General features: G+C 43.8%; 2 protein-coding genes and 1 long non-coding RNA gene across 4 annotated transcripts in view; 2 read left to right on the top strand and 1 right to left on the bottom strand.

The window, feature by feature from the left end:
- Positions 1-3055, top strand: part of zgc:112083 — an 8924-nt gene extending 5869 nt beyond the window's left edge. For both annotated transcript variants that reach the window (XM_014012389.1, XM_014012390.1), the window contains exons 7-10: positions 322-442; positions 564-702; positions 793-917; positions 2238-3055. In XM_014012389.1, coding sequence (XP_013867843.1) covers positions 322-442; positions 564-702; positions 793-917; positions 2238-2664 — 812 coding nt within the window. In that variant the 3' untranslated portion in view covers positions 2665-3055. The remainder of the gene's footprint in view (positions 1-321; positions 443-563; positions 703-792; positions 918-2237) is intronic.
- Positions 3056-4360: 1305 nt separating this feature from the next.
- The window catches only part of LOC106520355 (mediator of RNA polymerase II transcription subunit 13-like), a 24440-nt gene continuing 9504 nt past the window's right edge, over positions 4361-19296 (bottom strand). The window contains exons 9-30 of the mRNA XM_014012387.1: positions 18247-18957; positions 17934-18147; positions 17785-17815; positions 17538-17659; positions 17327-17417; positions 16180-16376; positions 15889-16088; positions 14902-15770; positions 14647-14814; positions 14012-14235; positions 13697-13892; positions 13216-13615; positions 10987-11203; positions 8954-9145; positions 8648-8871; positions 8423-8565; positions 8180-8338; positions 7919-8098; positions 7671-7825; positions 7178-7342; positions 5332-5432; positions 4361-5245 (exon numbers count right to left, since the gene is read on the bottom strand). Of these exons, the coding sequence (XP_013867841.1) occupies positions 5113-5245; positions 5332-5432; positions 7178-7342; positions 7671-7825; positions 7919-8098; positions 8180-8338; positions 8423-8565; positions 8648-8871; positions 8954-9145; positions 10987-11203; positions 13216-13615; positions 13697-13892; positions 14012-14235; positions 14647-14814; positions 14902-15770; positions 15889-16088; positions 16180-16376; positions 17327-17417; positions 17538-17659; positions 17785-17815; positions 17934-18147; positions 18247-18957 (5092 nt within the window). The 3' untranslated portion in view covers positions 4361-5112. The remainder of the gene's footprint in view (positions 5246-5331; positions 5433-7177; positions 7343-7670; positions 7826-7918; positions 8099-8179; positions 8339-8422; positions 8566-8647; positions 8872-8953; positions 9146-10986; positions 11204-13215; positions 13616-13696; positions 13893-14011; positions 14236-14646; positions 14815-14901; positions 15771-15888; positions 16089-16179; positions 16377-17326; positions 17418-17537; positions 17660-17784; positions 17816-17933; positions 18148-18246; positions 18958-19296) is intronic.
- On the top strand, positions 9432-10456 carry LOC106520359 (uncharacterized). The gene is made up of 2 exons (XR_001310545.1): positions 9432-10058; positions 10308-10456. It is a non-coding gene; the product is annotated as an uncharacterized LOC106520359 (long non-coding RNA).

Genomic DNA, 19296 nt, shown 5'->3' with positions numbered 1-19296 from the left:
TAATAAAACAAAACAAAAAAATTCAACTCCTCAAACAGTGACTCATACAAATACAAATTAAACAATTTCATATTTCTTTAACAGTTTTGCTTTGATCATTTTCTTTTAAAGGAATTAATTGATCCAATGCTTTTATAATCATTTTCCAGATTATTCCATAGTCTTACACATTTTACTGAAGTGCATCTGTCCTTCAGTTTTGTTCGGATATCCAACAACATCCTCAGTTCGATGTGACGGCTCACATTTGCTGAAGCTACTGCTATCACTAGCTGAATATTCTTTATACTTCCTGCTTTGTTTTTGTCCCTTTTCCTCCAGTCAACCAGGTGAAGTGTCCTTTCTGTGACATGACCTGCACCACGCTGGCTGCTCTGAAGATGCACATCCGCTTTCGWCACTGCGACGAGCGGCCCTTTCCCTGTGACTTCTGCGACAAAAGGTAGACCTGCTCCTCTGACATCTCTCCTGATGGTTAACTTCCTCGGGCCGCACGTCGACCTATCCTTCTGGAACCTTATGTCGTCCCCACGTCTGATATCTTTTATGTTTTATTGAAACAGGTTTAAAAACCAGCGTGATCTCCAGAAGCACACAGAGGTTCACAATGAGGGCTCTGTGTATCACTGCTCAGTGGAGGGCTGTTCTTACTCCTGTCACACTTTCCAAACCATGAACTACCACCTGAAGAGAGCTCATGAGGTCTGTTGGTTCAGAGTGATGTCCGACACGAAGGATATGATCTGTTCAGATCCGTGCAATGCTGATGTAATTTTATTAAAATACACACAGGCTGGTGGGAGGTCCAAATATAAATGCCACATCTGTGATAAAGTCTTCTCCTGGTGTTACACTCTCACACTCCACCTCCGCAAGAAGCACGAGCTGAAGTGGCCGTCCGGACACTCCCGCTTCAGGTGAGCTGCGATCGGTCTGAATGCTGAGTCAGCGTTTTAACAGCGTCCGAGTCGGTGTTCACACGGTTCTCACATATGGCGATTTATACCAAGCATTACTTCCACATACTGTGTGTACTTTTATTTTTTAATTTAATTTGGCTCGTTTAGGAGTAATTTTTGTGTCATTGACAGAGAAGTAGGATTGAATAATACATAGAGATTTGACCAAATGTGTCAAAATGTCTTCATGGTGTAAAAGGTTCTCATGTGATAATGACGTTTAAATAAAGTGAAGGTCTGTGTAAGTTTGTTTTTATGTTTAGAATTAGATCACAGGATATCTTTCCCCCGTTTAACTTTGTTAACCTGGAGGGTCATCGCAGAATTATTACTCAAAATTAAATGAGAGATACAATCCAGAATGCTGTATCTTACTGATAAATTTTACCCACAATTAAAATAAAAAATACTCTGGGGTCGGTGCAGGTGGTGTTTCTCTGATTTAATGTTAGACCAGACTGTTTTTATGAGACACAATCTGTGGAGAGGGTGGGAAAAAAGACAACAAATCATCTTTTTCACAGAAAATGTGCTGCAAATCGTAACATTCGTGTTGATATTGAGTCAGGATATTCATTTCCGCCCCACTAATATTTATACTCACAAGTTACTACTGAATCTCACAAATGTCTCGAGAAAAAGAAACTGATTTCATAATCGAAAACAAAAAGGCTGCCAAGTCAGCAAGCTGTGTAGTAGAGAGGAAGATAAGTGGAAGCAGATGACCCCGGATTTACACTACATGTGTCTCTGCTCCGCTGCGCTGCGGTGCGCAGTTCGCAGCTGTTCGTTTGTGCCCCAATTTATACAGCGTCTGCTGCGCTCAGCTCCGCTCTGGTCCAACACACACATGAGGGAGGGTGTGCAGGAAGGAGATCGTGCGATAAATCCAGTGATAAATGTGGAAGTCACAGCAAAAAATAATTCTGTGAAAGATGAACTCCAAACACAGCTGAAAACATTGATATAAAGGCTTTTGATATATAGGTTGAAACTGTATCACTGTCGTCTTTCTGAAACTTCTGATTTCAAAATAAAATCCACGTGTATTGTGTGTGTGTACACATATGCTTCATGCTACATGTTGCTATCTGCTTACCAAACAGAACAATACGTTCTGACAGCATTTGTGTAGAAATATATCCATATATTGATTAATACAGCTGGGAGTTCAACAAAATTATTCCGCCTTTTGCTGATTTTAGCTTCTATTCTGCTTGTATAAAAGCTACATGTGGACTATAAACTGAATTTCTCTCTCTGTGTGATTTTCTTCAGGTATAAGAAGGACATCGACGGCTTCCTAAAAGTAAACATGGTGCGCTTCGAGACCGTGGAGGTAACGAAGGAGATCATGAAGAACATGAAGCCACCGAACCCTCGACAGAGTCAGAGATCCAGCAGCCAGAGGAAGAGGACCGCCGTGACGCCGGAGAGCGGCCGGAGCTCCCCKGCAGGTTCCTCCTCGCCCTCCTCCAGCTCTTCCTCCTCGTACTCCTCAGACCTCTCGGGAGGGGAGGACGTGTCGTCTCAGCACAGCCCCAGAGGCGGAGATTCACCCGTTTACTGCGTGATGAGCTCCATTCCTCACGGTGAGGATGAGTCCGAAGGACCGCCACAGGAGGACGGTGACGACGGGGGGACGTCTGGTGCTGTCCAGGCTCTGACGGAGGTCGCCAGGGGCCTCGGCATGGACGTGGTTTGAGTGTCGAGCAGCTGCAGTTTAATTTTACAATGTTAGGTTTGGACGTTTTCAATGTCGCTGCCGTGTTTATTGTTCCAGCAGCTGCTCCTGACTTTATGTCAGAACTCAGCTTCATCTTCAGCTGATAAATACAGAAGTTACTATGAGACTAGCTTCAGGAAACATTTTTCACACGATTTATTTCATTTTTAAAGACATTTCCTTAGATTTTTTTTTCTGGTCTTAAATTTATAGATGTACATTTTAAATAGTTTTTATACAAATTTTAATGCTGACTTATGACTTAAATTAAACCAGTGAAAATTAATTGTGAACACTGATTTTTGTGAAGTTATCTTATTGTTAAAATGTCAATGTCAAATTTATTTATATAGCACAATAAAACAACAAAAGCTGACCAAAGTGCTTTACAGTTCAGTCAAGACTTGTATCAAAAGACAAACAGATACAAATGCAATACATAAAAACAATGTAATATATAAAAAAGTTTAAAAGGTAAAATAAACAGAACAGAAACTAAACTTTTAGAATTATAATATATAATATAAAATGATGATATACATTGCCCAGCCAAACAAAGTTGCCACCTGGATTTAACTAAGGTCTATGATGTGGGGTTGCTGCAGGTGGTCAGGTCCAGGTTCAGCAACAGTTTGTGCTCAAAGAAYGAGGTCAGCTGACCTGAAAATACTGAATATAACCAGGTTATTCCACCAATGGATTGTTCTCTCCCTGATGGCACGGCYATATTCCTAGATAACAATKCCAGGATTCATCGAGCTGGGATTGTGAAGAGTGGTTCAGGGAGTATGAGACATCATTTTCACACATGGATTGGCTCCACAGAGTCCAGTGATGTGCTGGAAAAGGTCAGACTTTACAATCAATGTAAGATCTTGGTGGAAAACTAATGMAACACTGGATGGAAATAAATCTTCACATGGCAGAAGCTTATCGAAACAATGCCACAGCATAATGTGCCGTAATCAAAGCTAAAGGCGATCCAAYSAAGTATTAGTGTGACCTTTTTTTTGGCCAGGCAGTGTATATTTAATATATAACAAAATACCACACATTTCTTTGGAAAGGAGAAGCAAGGAAGGACAACTGATGAAAATAAAGAATTAATTTATCTCAATCATTTAAAGAGCTCTTCTGACCGTCTTCTAACCGTAGGGTTAATTTTTAATAGGTTGAATCAGCTTAAAAACTTTAACCTCAGCAATTTGAAAACACTGCAGACCATTACACCGCTGTCCGTTTTGCCTGACACAACTTATGTAAGGTTCTGTGGTTATGCACACAATTAGCCACAGCAGCAGCTAGCTGTAGCATTCAYAGCAGGAATTAAAAACACAGACACAATGCAAAACTGACGATGACGTAAAGGTTYCTATAAGTCCTTTTTGGCGACATCTGGTGGCCGAAATTATGAAGTGCAGCTGGAAACAGCTAAAATTAATGACTTCATTGTTTCGTATTTGATGCAAACAACAGCTGTTTAACATCACATTACATTACAGGCAGGAAACTGATGCGCAAACTTGTTTAAGTGTTCTTTTTGCTTTTGACTTCAAGGCTTCAGCTCATCCTGCAATAAATTAAGATTAATTAATAGCTGATAAACTCGGATATGACCAGGCTTTCTTCCATTTCCTGATGTTTCTTTAGCTGCACAAAAACCAGCCGTCGACAGTTTTAAGGTAGACGCACTTTATTCCTAAAACAGAAGCTGCACCATCAGTAGCGGCACACAAGTATATGTACACATATACACACACAATTACCTAAATCTGTTATATAAAATATATAATCTGACATTGTACCTTTAATTCCTCTTCAGAGCTCACTGTGCGGGAGACAGACGGAGAGGCGAGTCTCATCTCCTCGGTGGGCGGGACACAGACGCCCAGGCTAGCTTTTTACTTCTTTTTTTTCTTTTTTTTACAGCGTGGCAATAAAAAGGTCTTTTTGCCCTTTGAAAAAATAAGATTCTAAAAGCAATCTACAGCAAATTCACTTGAACAGCTTCTTATTTTTGTCATTGTTCCGTGTTAGAATTGAGAAAAATTACACGTTTTTAAACCAACTCCTTTACAGTGAGATGTACACACCCTCTAGGATTTGTAATATATATATTTATATATATATTTATAAAAGATATTAAGCATTAAAAATTCCACATTAAAAACTTACAATAAATAATATATGCAGGCATTTCATTAAGATAAAATCTCATAGATTTCAATCTACAGTCATTAAAAAGATTCTCCTTTTATGAAACGTCCCTTGATCTTCCAAAATGCTAAAATGTTTTCTTGGCATCTGATTGATTGATTGATTGGGACCTTCCAGTCGGCGCTGGGTCAGACACCAGGGAGGAGGGTGGCCTCCACATTTGCCCTGATGAAGTGTGTTCCTTTAGAAACTTGGATCCCACCCCAGAGTTCAGAGCATGTTCATGATGAAGTTGTAGATCTGTGTGAGCACCACGAAGTGAACGGGCAGACAGGAGCGCCGGTCCTGGGTGGCGGGGTTGCAGGTCAGCCAGGACAGGGCATTGTACTGCTCCAGAACAAATCTGAACAGGAAGAGGGCGGGACAAACGTCAAGGCTCGACAAACCAGCTCGTTTTTTTAAACGGACGGTTCGGTGGCGGTTTCGTACCTGAGCACGTCAGAGGTGTGGTTAGAGTCCAGAGGATGGGAGTGTTTACTGTGAAGAAACTCGTCTGATTGGACAGAAGACACGTGCAGGTGGAGAGAGGCCTGAGGAAACATCGGAGACACTCACCTTTAGTCCCGACTGATTTATAAAAGCTCAAAACTGATTAGCAGCTTCATTTTATACAGTTTTAGTGCTTTGAACAAAAGCTGTTTTATAAACCAAAACATTTTCACATCATACGATTAATCCGGCAGAACTAGCTGCTACAAATAACCACGTAATTTTCTTTTTAAATTTCTTAATAAATTGCTATCAATTTTTGAAAGAATTTAGATGTCTAAAGCAGGGTCCCTACAGCTTAGGGTAAGTTAAATTTAAGTAAGAAGATTTAAGACCTCTTTAATGCCACTTGAAATTAAATCTAAAACCAACAAGTTAGTGACAATTTTACCCAAATGTTTATTTCAACTCACAACCAGTAGCTGCGAGAAGCATTTGGTAAATTATAAAGATAGATAAATGTTACCGATTATTTTAACAATTGAGACAAATTATAATCATCTTACTTATGTGTTAACAATTTTAAAGAGATCCCTGATTAGTTGTAACATTGGACTTTATTTGATAAACATATTTTAACAGTAAAATAAAGACTAAAAATACTGTAGGATGTTTAGTTTTGTTAATTTTAAAAATATATATTTTAACACGGATGGAGCCATTTTATTTACACACAAAGCATTCTGGGTAAATGATGATGTGGATAGGTCCTCTGTGTGAGCGAGCTACAGTATTATCCACCCTGAAGGTTAATCTTGGACAATATCTGATGATCGACTCTTTTAAATGAAACCAGAGAGCGTTGACAGAGAGGAGAAGGTAGAAAAGACTCAGCCTGTAACTGAAAATATGGATGGAGGACAACAGAGCTGCTTCATGGAAGAAGAACCTCAGCTTAGCCTGTTAGCTTTAGCGCTAGCGCCGACCCTATATTGCCTTATAAGTATTAGCTCAGCGCTAGTGTGACAAACAAGCTAAACTGAGGTCCTCCATCCATATTTTCAGTTGCAGACTTAGTCATTTTTTGCGTTCCCCTCTCTGCCATGTGGATGGAGGACCTCAGTGATGAGAGGAGAATGTGTAACGCTGAGCTAATACATATATATGGTGATAGCATCCGGGCTAACGCTAAAGCTAACAGGCTAAGCTGAGGTTCTTCTTCCATGAAGCAGCTCTGTTGTCCTCCATCCATATTTTCAGTTACAGGCTGAATCATTTCTACCTTCTCCTCTCTGTCAACGCTCTCTGGTTTCATTTAAAAGAGYCGATCGTCAGATATTGTCCAAGATTAACCTTCAGGGTGGATATAGCTCGCTAGCAGCTTCACACCGGGGACCTATCCACGTCATCATTTACCCAGAATGCTTTGCATGTAAATAAAATGGCCCCATCCGTGTTATATATTTTTAAAATTTTAGTTTAAAAATTATCAAAAATGACCATCCTACCCACCTACAGTATTTTTACAGTCTTTATTTTACAGTTAAAATACATGTTTATTAAATAAAGTCTAATGTTACAACTAATCATGGATCCTTTTAAGACCACTGAAGGATTGATTTAAGATCTTTTAAGGCTAATTAAGGCCTTATTTTTGAATTGATGAATTCAATGCCTTTTAAAACTTTTTAAGGATCCACAGGAACCCTGTAAGGACAGTGGTAATCCTCATTCACAATTAAAACACTTCAGGTTTTTTTTTTCATTTCATAACAGCCATCTACAACAGGTAAGATATTTGTTGTTCGTGACCTTATCTCGGTTGTCCTGACTAAAACAAGTTTACCTTGAGGAAGAGCGGGCACTGGTTCTGGGCTTGAGGACAGGCCGACCAGAACCAGTCGGGCAGTGGTCCGGCCTTAGCTGTGGAGATGAAGTAACCCAGCGCCATCGGCTGCTGCAGGATGTTCAGAGCCTCCTCATGGGACTCCATACGATCTGCACTCTGACCCTTCAGAACGAAACCACAACAGGATGGTGACTGTGTGCGTCTTTTACCATCAACACTGTTTATTTTATTTACACTTTTTCCAACAACTAAAGAGGAAAAACATTTGGCCTTTGCTACATTAGGCTTTTAGCTACCTTTATCTTTCAGCTAGCCCTTTGCAAGGCCTTTAGCTAGTGACTTGCTGCATTAGCTTGAACAGTTCATTTCCAGCCTCTTCAGTAGTTGTTAGCACTCGCTGTATTTTCTGTGAAAAGGCTACTTCTCTAGCTAATCTCTACTAGCTGTCAGTGGCATTTTACAGATTTTTTCCCTCTTTCATTTTTCAGACCTTGCTTCCGTCTCCGCCTTGATGGTAGTGTGACCCAGGAGAGTGAACAGGAGAGGTTGTTGGGGAGTTGGGCAGGATGTTGATGAGGTCTGGATCCATGTCGTGGTCCATGTCGTTGTCAAAAAGATCAAAGAGAGCCATGCCATCAGATCCATCTGCAGGGGGGCAAAAAGGAGTTTGATTTTGACAGGAAGTGACGTTTTAAGTCTCAGCAGATGCACTTGGGAGTTTTGTGAGTGGCTCCGTACCGTTGATGGGGTTGAAGCTGATGTCGATGGGCTCTGCAGTGTTTGTGTTGACCTGAACCATGGCTGAGGTGGGGAACACTAGGATGTGCGTGCAGGACGTGTCCTGAGGCGTGCTCAGCTGTGACGTCTGCATGTTGAGCGTGGTGCTGCGGCCGAACACTGAACCTGTCGACACAGAGTCTGCAGGGGCAAAACCAGAGGATTCAGAGGTTTTACACAATATTTACGTTTCTTTCTCTTCGAGTTTCAGTCTCACTGTACCTGGCATGATAACAAAGGAACCTTGTGGCTCCATGGCGACCAGACAGGCGCTGAGGATGCTGGGCGTGTCGGCRGCGGAGATGCCGCACATCCTGCACGTCTCCTTCAGCCGCTTGCTGAGGGACTGCAGGTTCCTCCTGCTCAGCAGAATGCTCCAATCTGAAACGAGGAAAGAGCACGTCAGCGCGCSGTCGGCTCGCGTTCGGAAACGAGCCGACCGCCCGACTCTTCGCCACGGCGCACCTCTCAGCTCGCCGTGCCCCATCCTGCCGAGCCGTCCGATCACCACCCTCCACGGCAGAGACGTGACCTGGACCAGGCCGACGCACCACTCCCACAGCTTCTGCAGGCCCACCCGTCTGGCCGAGCCCTTTTTCCTGCGCGCCCTGTAACAACACGGTACAAACAGAGACGTGGAGTAATTAGCACTGAGGTGTGTATTTAGTGCATGAGAGGGTGCGCACACACCTGTTGGGTACGTCGATGCTGATGATGCAGGACTCCAGCAGCTCTCCGTGCTGGTCGGTGCAGGACGCCAGCAGCCAGCGCTGGTCGTGAGACAGGCAGTAGCCCACAAACAGGACGTTGTACTTCTGCGAGGCCTCGCCGAATGTCTCGCCGAGCTCCGTCTGCTTGTCCTTCACAGGAGCCAGGATGAAGGGGGGCGTGTACAGACGCAGACACTCGGGCCGCTGCGAGGAAGTGGGAATGCTTTATTAATATCAGAAACAAACATGGGTTCGGTTCCAGCTAGGCGGCCATCAGAGCGGTCACCTCTGGGTTCTTGAGTGCCATGTCGATGGCCAGTCCGGGTCCGAATCCGGTCAGGGCCTTGAAGTTGGTGGAGCCGGGCAGAGGCCGACGACAGTGCGTGTACACAGAGAAGGCCAGGGATTTCAGGTGCTGGCTGTAGACGTGACGCTCGCCGCTGTGCACCGGCTGCAGCAGGTACTGACAGGGAACGATCTGAAGAAGAACAGTGACGTCAGTTTAGAGCAGGGGTGCCCAAACATTCTCAGAGAGGGCCAAAATTAAAATCACTCTGAGGGCCGCGGGCCAAATGCAGGAATATAATACATGAAATGCAAATACTTCTTAAGTAAAGTTGTTTTTTTATGAATAAGCTAGCAGCCAGTGCAGTTGCCCATGTTTTTTTTTCAGCACATGGACATGGAGAAAATTCAACGTTTGCTCGGGCAGCAAAGGCTCATGGGACTTTTCATAAATTAAAATTTGAGTATAAGTGTGCAAATCTAGATGTGTGCTTAAATCTAATCTAAATGTCGCTTGTAGTTACTTGTACATTATGTTTATTAATTCAAAGATCAAGTGAGTACCATGAGTTAAGACTATCTGACTACAGCTCTTGTACCTACAGTTGGACCAATGGTTGAAAAGTGGAAATATAGTGTTTCTACATAAGACAAGAGATTACAATCTAATAATCAGGACAACTACTGGTGGGCCAAACCAAATGGCTTGGCAGGCCAATTTTGGCCCACGGGTCCCACTTTGGGCACCTCTGGTTTAGAGGATTTTAGGATGTTTATAGAATTTCTTGACTTATTAACTACTTCAAACAAGTAACATACATTATTTATAAAGAGTAAAGGCAAAACCCATTTTACATTTAAAGTCTACTTTATCATAGAAAACATGAAATGGTTTTTAACGTTTTCTGTATTTTTTCAGTCACACCCTTTTCTTGACATTGTTTTAGTTTAACAGTTTTTTATTTATTTTTAAGCAGTTTTCTTTAAAACTCAATCTGTTATTTTCTCTTTCAGTTGTAGATTTCTTGCTGCCTGAATGACAAACCTCCCATCAAACCTCATCTGTTGGATCGACAGTGTCTCACATTTGTTGACTTCATTGCAAGGTGTCTTTTGGAACACTGTTTTTTTTATATATATATATTTTTAGATGAGACCAAATTGAAGGGCTCTGACCAAAACAAACAGCACAAAACCCCAAACAGATTAAAACAAATGCTTGAGGGCAGCTGTGCAGCATGGTGGTAGAGGGTTGATGATTTGAGCTTTGTAGTTTGTTTATTTGCTAGTTTTCAAASCTAAGCCAGGCTGCTCTGTTGTTCTAAAATGTAGACTTAATCCCTCTTTGTGTTTAGTTGCAGTTTCTCTGAACACTGCATGATGTGACCTCGGGGTGAAGCTGTTGGGACRAAGAGACCAGGGAAGACTGACAGATGCCTTGTATGTTTTCAACTTAGGGGTGAAAATTGTTTTTAGAAAACAATAAATTTCTAACAATTTGGAATTTCCTGTTCGGAGTCGATGAACAAAACCTCCTCAGAAATCATCAATAATGCTTTTCTTCTTGTTTTGTTGACACGCATCGTAACCTCCAGAACAGAAAATAAAAACAAAACCTGGTGCTTTTTGTTGATCAAATGAGTCAGATTATTCAAATTTTTTGTCCACACACTAAGTTTATATTTCTTATTTTACTAATCTTGAAAGGAAGAATATAATGAAAATCAGTATTTTATTGTACCAACACTGACATCTTCAGCTCCTGAACTCACACACACCTCTTGTTTAAAAAGTCCCTTTTGTAACTGTGTGTTGATGCAATCTTTTGTCATTGWATAACAGGTGTGTCGGTTTTCACCTTCATTAGTCTCTGCTAATAATCCCCCTGCTTATTCTAACCTCCCTGGTGTCTGCAGACAACTTAGCCCATTAAAGCCAGAGTGGCAAAAGCTAACAGAGTGTAAAGCTAAAGCTGACGTGCAGAAAGAAGTTGTAATTCTGATTTAGGAAACGCACAAAGAAAGATGATCCTACCTGCACTGAGATGGCGTTTCTGATATGAGCAGGTAGGAACGGGAGCATCTCCATGTAGCAGCGCAGCAGGCCCAGAGTGTAGCTGCTGGAGTGAACCTCTCTGTCTGCGTCTTCGTAGCTGAAGGGGTCGACAATGTAAACCACGATGGCAGGCGGGTAAGAAATGGCGTGCGACTCTCCGTCTGTTGGTTTGCCCACTTTGTCTCTCTCCATGGTGCTGTTTGGGAAAAAGTCAGCATTAAATCCTTGAATGTCCTGTGGTAGCCATATGGAGCTGCCTAAACATTTGCTGGTATAAAGCTCCGCCTACTAACCCAAAGCTCCTCCCTGGAGCTCAGTCTGCAGCTGAGCTACTGCCCCAAAGAGCACCCCTTTATTTTTGATATATACAGCAGGGATGCACCGATATGAAAATTTCAGCCGATATCAATATCCAATATTATTACTGGTGTTATGGCCGATAACCGATATTGCACAAACACACTTGTGTCTTTTTTCGATACTGTAAATAAACGACCAGACCTCTGATATGGCTCCCTACTTCAGTTATTCCTGGCTGCACAGTGTCAATATCACTCTCATGATCATGATCAAACAGATATGACTCGACCAAACATTTCGCTTAACAAAACAGAAAGAAAAAGCTTAAAAATGGAAAATCGATATCGGACGTTAACATTGGCCCTGTTTTACATATCAGGCTGATACTGATATCATGCATTCCTAATATACAGCATTTTCATAACAACTGAAGGTAAAATAGTTACCAGTGGTGGGCAGCACTAATCTAAAAATTAGTTCCACTAGCCCTAAAGCACTAAGTCAAATATTTAGGTCCCCTAATTCTAAAGCACTGAAAGTTTTAGCAAAAGTTAATTCTAAAGCACTAAAATAACCCAGTCAACTCATGAACATTCTTCAACAGACGAGTCACTTGTTGCCATGTTGTTCTCTTATGGTGCGTTCACACCGAACGCGATTTCAGCGTCAAAATCGCAGCCAACGCTGAAGTTTGAAGCTTGTGCACTTTGAGGTCAGACGCAGGACABCTGCGCTGCACGGYGACAGCCGCCCCGCCCCTCCCTCCTCTGTGGGGCTGTTTAATGTCGGACGAGGAAGTGGCTTTGCTTTATTTACAGACAGCCAGAACGTGTCACGTTCATCAGATAATTAATTCATAATTAATTCACCAGATAATTCAGAGAAGAGGCTCACAGCTCGCTTTCAGGACTATTTTTTTTCAGTCTGATGAGTCGCTGCCACGCATTGCTGCGGATCAGGACACGACTGCAGCACTCATTTCAGCTAAAGAGCAGGAGCTCTGTCTGTTTCAGGTTAGTGGACATCATTCAGTAAACTGTCCCGTCGGGAAATATGTCGCTACGTCACACAGTGGAGTCTCTCTGATTGGTTGACGCTGCGCGTCGAGCTGCAAAAGTTCAGATTTCCCAACTTCAGCAATTTGGACGATTTGGACGATCTGAGCGTTCGACGCTCAGATCGTCCAAATCGCGCTGCTCTAATCGCGCTTGAGGCGCCGCAGAACTTCCCGACGTTGCTTGAAGCGCGTCCACCATAGACTTTGTATGTAAACCTGCTGCTCCTGACGCTGAAATCGCGTTCGGTGTGAACGCACCATTAAGCCTCACCATTGACCTTCCACAGCTGTATTTGAGTTTATTTGTTGTCAATTTGTCACCTAATGGATAAGTGATACACGTAAACAAAATGTGTGACAGCTTTCACCCTCTGCTGACAAACATTTAAAGACCTCAGTTAGTGCTTCTAAATTTAGCCTATACATTTAGCCAGTGCTAATCCACTAATATATTCTAAAATTAGCTAAAGCCCTAAAGCACTAATCAGGAAAAGACTTCCCCTATTAGTGCTTTAGGGGAACTGTGCCCACCTCTGATAGTTACTTTATTGTGATATAGAATTGAACTTTGTGCCTGAAAAATGCATAATATCCTCCCTTTAAAAAGTCAGTCAGTGGATTGATAATAAATGATTTTTGACTGAGGGACTGTGAAGAAGAGGAGCGAGGTCACCAACACTCCTGTGACCATTAGGAGTTACAAGCTTCAGCAGGTGAGTAACTGAGCTACAAAAACAGTTGTCTAAGTTCTTCACCAGTCTTTATGGGAGCGTGGCAAAGAGAAACCCCCTGCTGAAGAAAACTTATATTAAATCTCGACTAGTAGCAGAACTCCAGCAGGTGTAACGTACCTCTCCGGTGTTTCTGTGGACCCTTGAGGCTGACTGGATCCATTTTCAGCCAGGCTCCCTGCACCTTGAGAATTGGACTGCGGTTCGTTTTGAGTGGCGCCGCCCTGCAAGACCCCTGACCCAAACGGCAAGTAGGAGCTTGGCTTGCCTGAGGCCAAGGTCCCGATAGTCTGGGAGCCTGACGAAGAGGAAGAAGAGGACGAAGAAGAGGGAGGGGTGCTGTTGACCTGGGCAGTTTGGGCCGAGCCAGCGCTGGAAGCGTTGGCGCTCTGGAGTCCTGAGGAGTTGCTGGAAGAGTTGGAGGTCTGTGACAAAGAGGAGGAGGAGAAGGAGGGGGCCGTGGTGGGATTGCGGTGGCACAAGAGGGAACTATCCAAAGGCAGCTCGGAGAGATGTGGAGCTGAAAAAGAGTCACATGTTAAAAACGTTAAAAATGTTATTGTGCAGTTTTCATCTTTAAAGCCTCGTGAACACGTCTCACCTAGATCATAACGACAGACTTGAGCAAAAAGTTTGAGCTTATTAAAGGCTTCATTGTTTCCTTCTCTGGCAGCCATCTTGAGGAACCAGTCACTGAGAGGCTGCTCTGTCATGCTCCTGCCTTCTGTGGTGCCGACCGCCAGAATACCCTCTGGGTGACTCTTACAGATGGGTCTGTGCTGCCCCAGCTGGCATGCCTGTTGGACGGACAAACGTCAGAGCACAACAACAGCCACTCATTTCTTTAGGACCTGATGTGTTTTTTTGGGTGGGCATGTCGAGACAAGAGGAGTTCTCTGAACAGTCAGCTGCATACCTCGTACATGACGCCCAGATCTTTGAAAAAGGTCCTGGCTCCACGGAGCAGCGCCTCGTTTTCTGGACAGACGACAACGTATCCCACGTCCCTCTGGGAACCAAAAGGATCCAGGAGCAGCTTCTCCCAGTAGGGCAACCCGAACGGAGAGAGCACTACGAAATCGTATTCGTAACCGACCAGGAAGGTCGGGATGGGCAGAGGCTCAGGCGACTCATCTGTACCTGAGGTAAAAAAAAAAGATGCAGCAAATGAGCACTTTTTATGTTTTCCACAAGTATCGCATTTTGTTAAATCACATTTTACATCTCAAACAAGCAATTATAATAAATTTATCTTTTATGAAAAATTTCCCTCTCTTAAATCCTCATTAGGAAGATGAGTATTTAGTTATCACAGGACGGACAATCACATTTGATTTTTACAACTGTAGGATTTTACTTTTTACTCTTTTGAATAATGTAGATATAAAGAGACAGTCTTAATATGTGCTGATGTCACCCTTATATCCTTGTTTTGTAGTCTTTTGTATGATTGTTACTACTTTTCATTCTTATTTAGTTTAACTGACTAGCTTTGGGAAACTATGGCTTTTTAAAAAAACATGTTTTTTTTAAAGAGAACTTTTCACACACCATAAGAACCTCTCCCAGCCATTTTGTGGAACTGCTGCCAGGTGAGGGGTCCCTGAACACCCCAAGAGCGCACGCTCCTCTTCTTCTGAATAGTGTCCTGCAGCACGGGCTGGAGGGAYAACAGCACTCGCAGAACGTCCTGAGAAAACAGCTTGCTCATGTCTGCTGCTACAGGTGAAACCAAGGGAAGAAAGATAATAAACGTTAGATTAAACAGAAGAGAAAGTAACACAGCAGTTTAAAAAAAATACGTACATTTACACTTTGGCCACTGGTGAAGGCTGGTGCTTTTCACGAGTGTTTCATCGACTTTTCCTCCTGACATGTTGTCCATGAACTGCCTGCCGTGCTCCAGCGCCATGTAGCAGTCGTTATAACAGTCCCTCTCTTCGACCCTCAGGAACGAAGTCAARGCAGAGTTTAGTTTGGAGTACTCCACGCCTGCGAACGGAGCGAACGGGTTGGTGCAGCGGTCCTGGAGCAGCAGGATCAGCTCATCTGGAGGCTTCTCCTTCAGGCTGCCTCTCAGCTCTTCGAAGCACCGCTCCGTGTCCCGACTGGCGTCCGAGCCGCGCCCCACCACGTCCAGCTCGTCCTCCAGGAACAGCCCAGCCGACTGGCCGAAGCGCCGGTTGGTGACGGCGCTGAAGCCACAGGTGCACGGGTACTGGGCCTCGCCGTTGTCCTTGAGGTACACACCCACGTCGGAGCCCCGGATGTTCATGTTGCACACGCACACGCAGCAGCTGTCGAAGTTGCAGTCCTTGAAGAGGTTCATGACCGATTCGGACAGGATGAGCGTRACGTAGAGGCTGTGCGCCTCGGGGATGGAGGGCACGGTGGCCGGCTCCACGGAGCTGAGAGGCCGGCAGGTGGAGGGCGTCGACGCCGGGGAGTACAGGTCGGAGTTGTCGTACTTGAGCGAGCCCTGGACGCTGGACGGGCCGCGGGGCGTTCGTGGAGTGCGTGGCGTGCGAGGCGTGGGCACGGAGAAGCGCGGCGTGGCCGGGGAGGGCAGGATGCCGGCGCCGCTGTTGCTGGGAGGAGCGCTGCTGGACATGAAGGGCGTGTGGGTCTGAGGGGTGTAGGTCTGGCTGTAGTCTGGGTCCACACTCGGGACATTACTGGTTCRCAAAGATAAACAAACACTCCGTTTGGGAAACATGCAGGAAATAAACCTCATAACTTTTGTTTCTCAGATGAAACGAAGACATAAAAACATTTTTATGATGAAAGCAGTACCTGTCTTTGGTGAGTAGACTGACACCTGACACTGGAGGTATCAGCTCCATTTTGCCCATGGTCCAGCTCGTGGTGTACACGCAGTTTTCTGGCAGTTTGATAGGCGATAGACACTGGCTGGGTAGTGTCTTCAGAGGGGCGTACATGGAACAGCCAGTGATGGACTGACATGTCTCTGGCTTATACACAAAAGAGAAGTCCTGAAAGCAGAAAATAAAACAATAACTTGTTAAAAAAAACACCATTGTTGTTTAATTATTAGCCTTTCTTGCTAAACGTGTTGTGTCGCACCTTAATCTCAGATGGCTTTGGGCTGCAGAAACCCTCCTCTACCTCCACCTTGAAGTGGCTGTTCAGCTGGCTGACGTCCAACACGGTGAGACTCGACCCCGTTTCCAGACTGTCGTTGCTCCCAGAGTGTATGGGGGAGTAGCCCTGGTGCTCCAGGGAGGGCGGGGTGGGAAACATCTTGTGCAGGTCTACTGGGCCTAATAAAGTGATTCATCATTACTTCTCATGACATAAAGGAGTAAAAACTAAAGTGTAGGATGGGGCTATGAGAAATGCTACTCAGAAAAACAAAAATCACTGATTTGGACGTTAAAAAGAAAAGTGGAAATGCTTAAAGTGCCTGTGACATTAAATTTTTGTAACAAACATGAATGCACTTTTGAAAACATAACATTGATAAAATGTTGCAAAACAAGTTTCACGCTTCTGAGATGAACAGTTGTTGAGATATTCGCACGTGAAGACACAGGAAGTGATGTCAAAGGGGAATGTTTGCACGTAAACAGAGCGTTGTTACAACAGCTGATAACAGACTGTAGAGAATCAGATGTTTCTTTAGATTTTGAGTTGCTATCAAACACAGATGATGAAGAGTTAAAGTTTAAATGATACTGTTTTAATAAACAAAGACCAGAGAATTAATTTTATTAAAGAATTCCCCTTTGATGTCACTTCCTGTTTAACTTTGGCTGAGCCAAATCCAAAAGAAAATAGGCCAGTCATGTGACAAAATGGGTAAAATCGTGTGTATCAAGCATTTTTTTAAGTATAAAGATGTTTTCTATGAGTTTTTGTATTTGAAGGATATGCATGAATGCATAAATCTGACTAGAATCTGTTAAAATCTGAGGTTTGTCTAATAAATCTGTTAATTTTTTTTCCCCCACAGAAACTGAGGGGAAAAAAGTTTGCAGGCATAACATAACTGACTAGAACTGCAAAATAATCAAACTGTAAAAGAAACTTAAAATAACATTAAGCCACTTTTAATTTGTTTTTGTTAACATTTGGTAAATTTCATTCAATTTTTAAATATTTTCTAACTGATTTGTAGTTATATTATAAGCTGTGATATTAGAAAAAAATAAAAAAACAGAATTTAGGAAACATAAAACTGATTTCACAGTCAGTAAGTGATGCTACTTACTGACGCAAGGCAGACGATCCAAGAGAGTCGGTTTAGTTTTTTTACAGTTAGTGTCGTCTTCAATACCAACTCCAGCTCTTTTGATGATCGACTGAGAAAAAAGAAAAACAAAAAAATAAATAAACAACGAGCTTTTCACCTCCTAAAATTGCAAAAGAAGTTTAAAAGCCTCTAAAATCTAAAAAAATGTGCTCCACCATGTTTAACTTACTGCTGGATCATCTTCATCGGAGTTAAATATTTTCTCCAAGTCACTGTAAGACACGGCCAGGTCATTTTCGTGGAAGAGGCTGGTCGAGGCTGAAGGTTTACTGCCCGACGGACCCTGACCATCTGCATGTCGAAACAAATTAAAAGGGAAGACCTTCGATGAGGCACGCAACTCCAAATTTTATTTATTCAAATGTGAAATAGTAGAGGTAAATAGAAAAATAAAGAAAAAAAAGAGGCTTTCTCACCATCGGCAGAAGTTCCAGTTGCTTCATCCAACTGAGTCAAAGATAAGAAAATTTTAAAATTATTTTAAGTAAAAGAATTTGAGCTACTGTGAAAGCGCACAAACAGAAATCAGGTTTTATCAATAACTGCTACGAACTAGGAGCTCCACCTTTTGTTTCTTGCTGCCATCCTTCTCAGTGCCAGACTTGTCCTTCTTCTCCGTAAAGTTGTCCTCCTCGTCTTCTTCGAAGGCATAGGGGTCTGGCTCCTCGCTGTGTTCTCTGTCCCCGCTGGAGGAGACGAGGTGGCTGTTTCTCCTCTGGCTGTACGTCTTCACCACGTCCTGGGACACCTTCAGGGGCCGCGAGGAGTCGCACATCACCCTGAGGACAGAGAAACCGTTTGAATATGCACGGCCGTTCTTTCCAAATAAACGAAACGTTTCTTCTGCTGCGCCTTCGGATGAGCGTGAAAACACTTACTCGGTGACAGAAACCACGCTGTCTGCTCCTCGACCGCAGTCGTCTCGTGTTTTATCCACGGGCAGCTGAGGCGGCGAGAAGCTGGAGTTCTTCTTCCTGGGTAAGTTGAAATACTTCCAGGGGTTGTAAGAGGAGTCTTCACTGGGGTTTACGGCCGAGCCTATGAACGTGGCGGGTTCCAGGTTTTCGYTAAAGGCAGAGGGGAAGGACAGCGGCATGGGCGCGCTCTCCATCTGCGGCTCGGAGGAGGAGCTTTTCTGCGGCAACAGACAGGGCTCCACTGACGGCGGGTAGAACGCTTGGTGAGCGGGCGTGGAAGGGTTCTTCGTGGTCCCCGGGATCAGGTCGCTCTCCGCGCGGTCGCAGGGATGTGGGCTGAGGGGAGGGGGCGGCGGGGACCCGGCCGGGTCGGCGGGCGGGCCRTGCGAGTGCAGCGTGGGGGCTTTGGGGGGCACCATGTCCAGGTGGTGCAGGCCGGGGTACGAGCCTTCCTCCTGCGGTCTCGAGCAGAGCCTCGGGTTGGGCGGCTCCAGCGRCTGCTCCTCGCTGACCGAGTTGCGGTGGTGGAAAGGCGTCTGCGGCCTCCTCTGCTGCTTCTCCGCCTTTTCCAGCTTCTCGCCCAGCTTGTGCTTGGGGGCCGGTTGGGCGGGCTGGCCTGAGGAAGGAGGGTGTCCTGAGGTGCTGCCGGAACGCTGCTTCTGATTCTTATGCCTAAACAGMCACAAGTTTTTATTAAGATAACTTTACAGATATGGAGCTAAAATTTGATTACCAGACATAAATTTAAATGCAAATAAACTGTTAATGGAATATTTTCACCATAAATATTGCAAAAATATACACTGCTCAAAAAAATAAAGGGAACACTACTGCTCAAAAAAATAAAAGGGAACACTTAAACAACGCACACTAAGGCCAAGTAAATCAAACTTTTGTGAAGCACATTCAATTCTCTACAGAACAAAATACTCAATGAGAATATTTCATTGATTAAGATCGGGAGTTAGCGTGCGTTGTTTAAGTGTTCCCTTTATTTTTTTGAGCAGTGTA

This window comes from Austrofundulus limnaeus, unplaced genomic scaffold, assembly GCF_001266775.1.
Source record: "Austrofundulus limnaeus strain Quisiro unplaced genomic scaffold, Austrofundulus_limnaeus-1.0 Scaffold91, whole genome shotgun sequence".
Taxonomy (NCBI): Eukaryota; Metazoa; Chordata; class Actinopteri; order Cyprinodontiformes; family Rivulidae; genus Austrofundulus; species Austrofundulus limnaeus.
The sequence above is the reverse complement of the archived record's forward strand: the minus strand, read 5'-3'. Positions and strand labels throughout refer to the sequence as shown.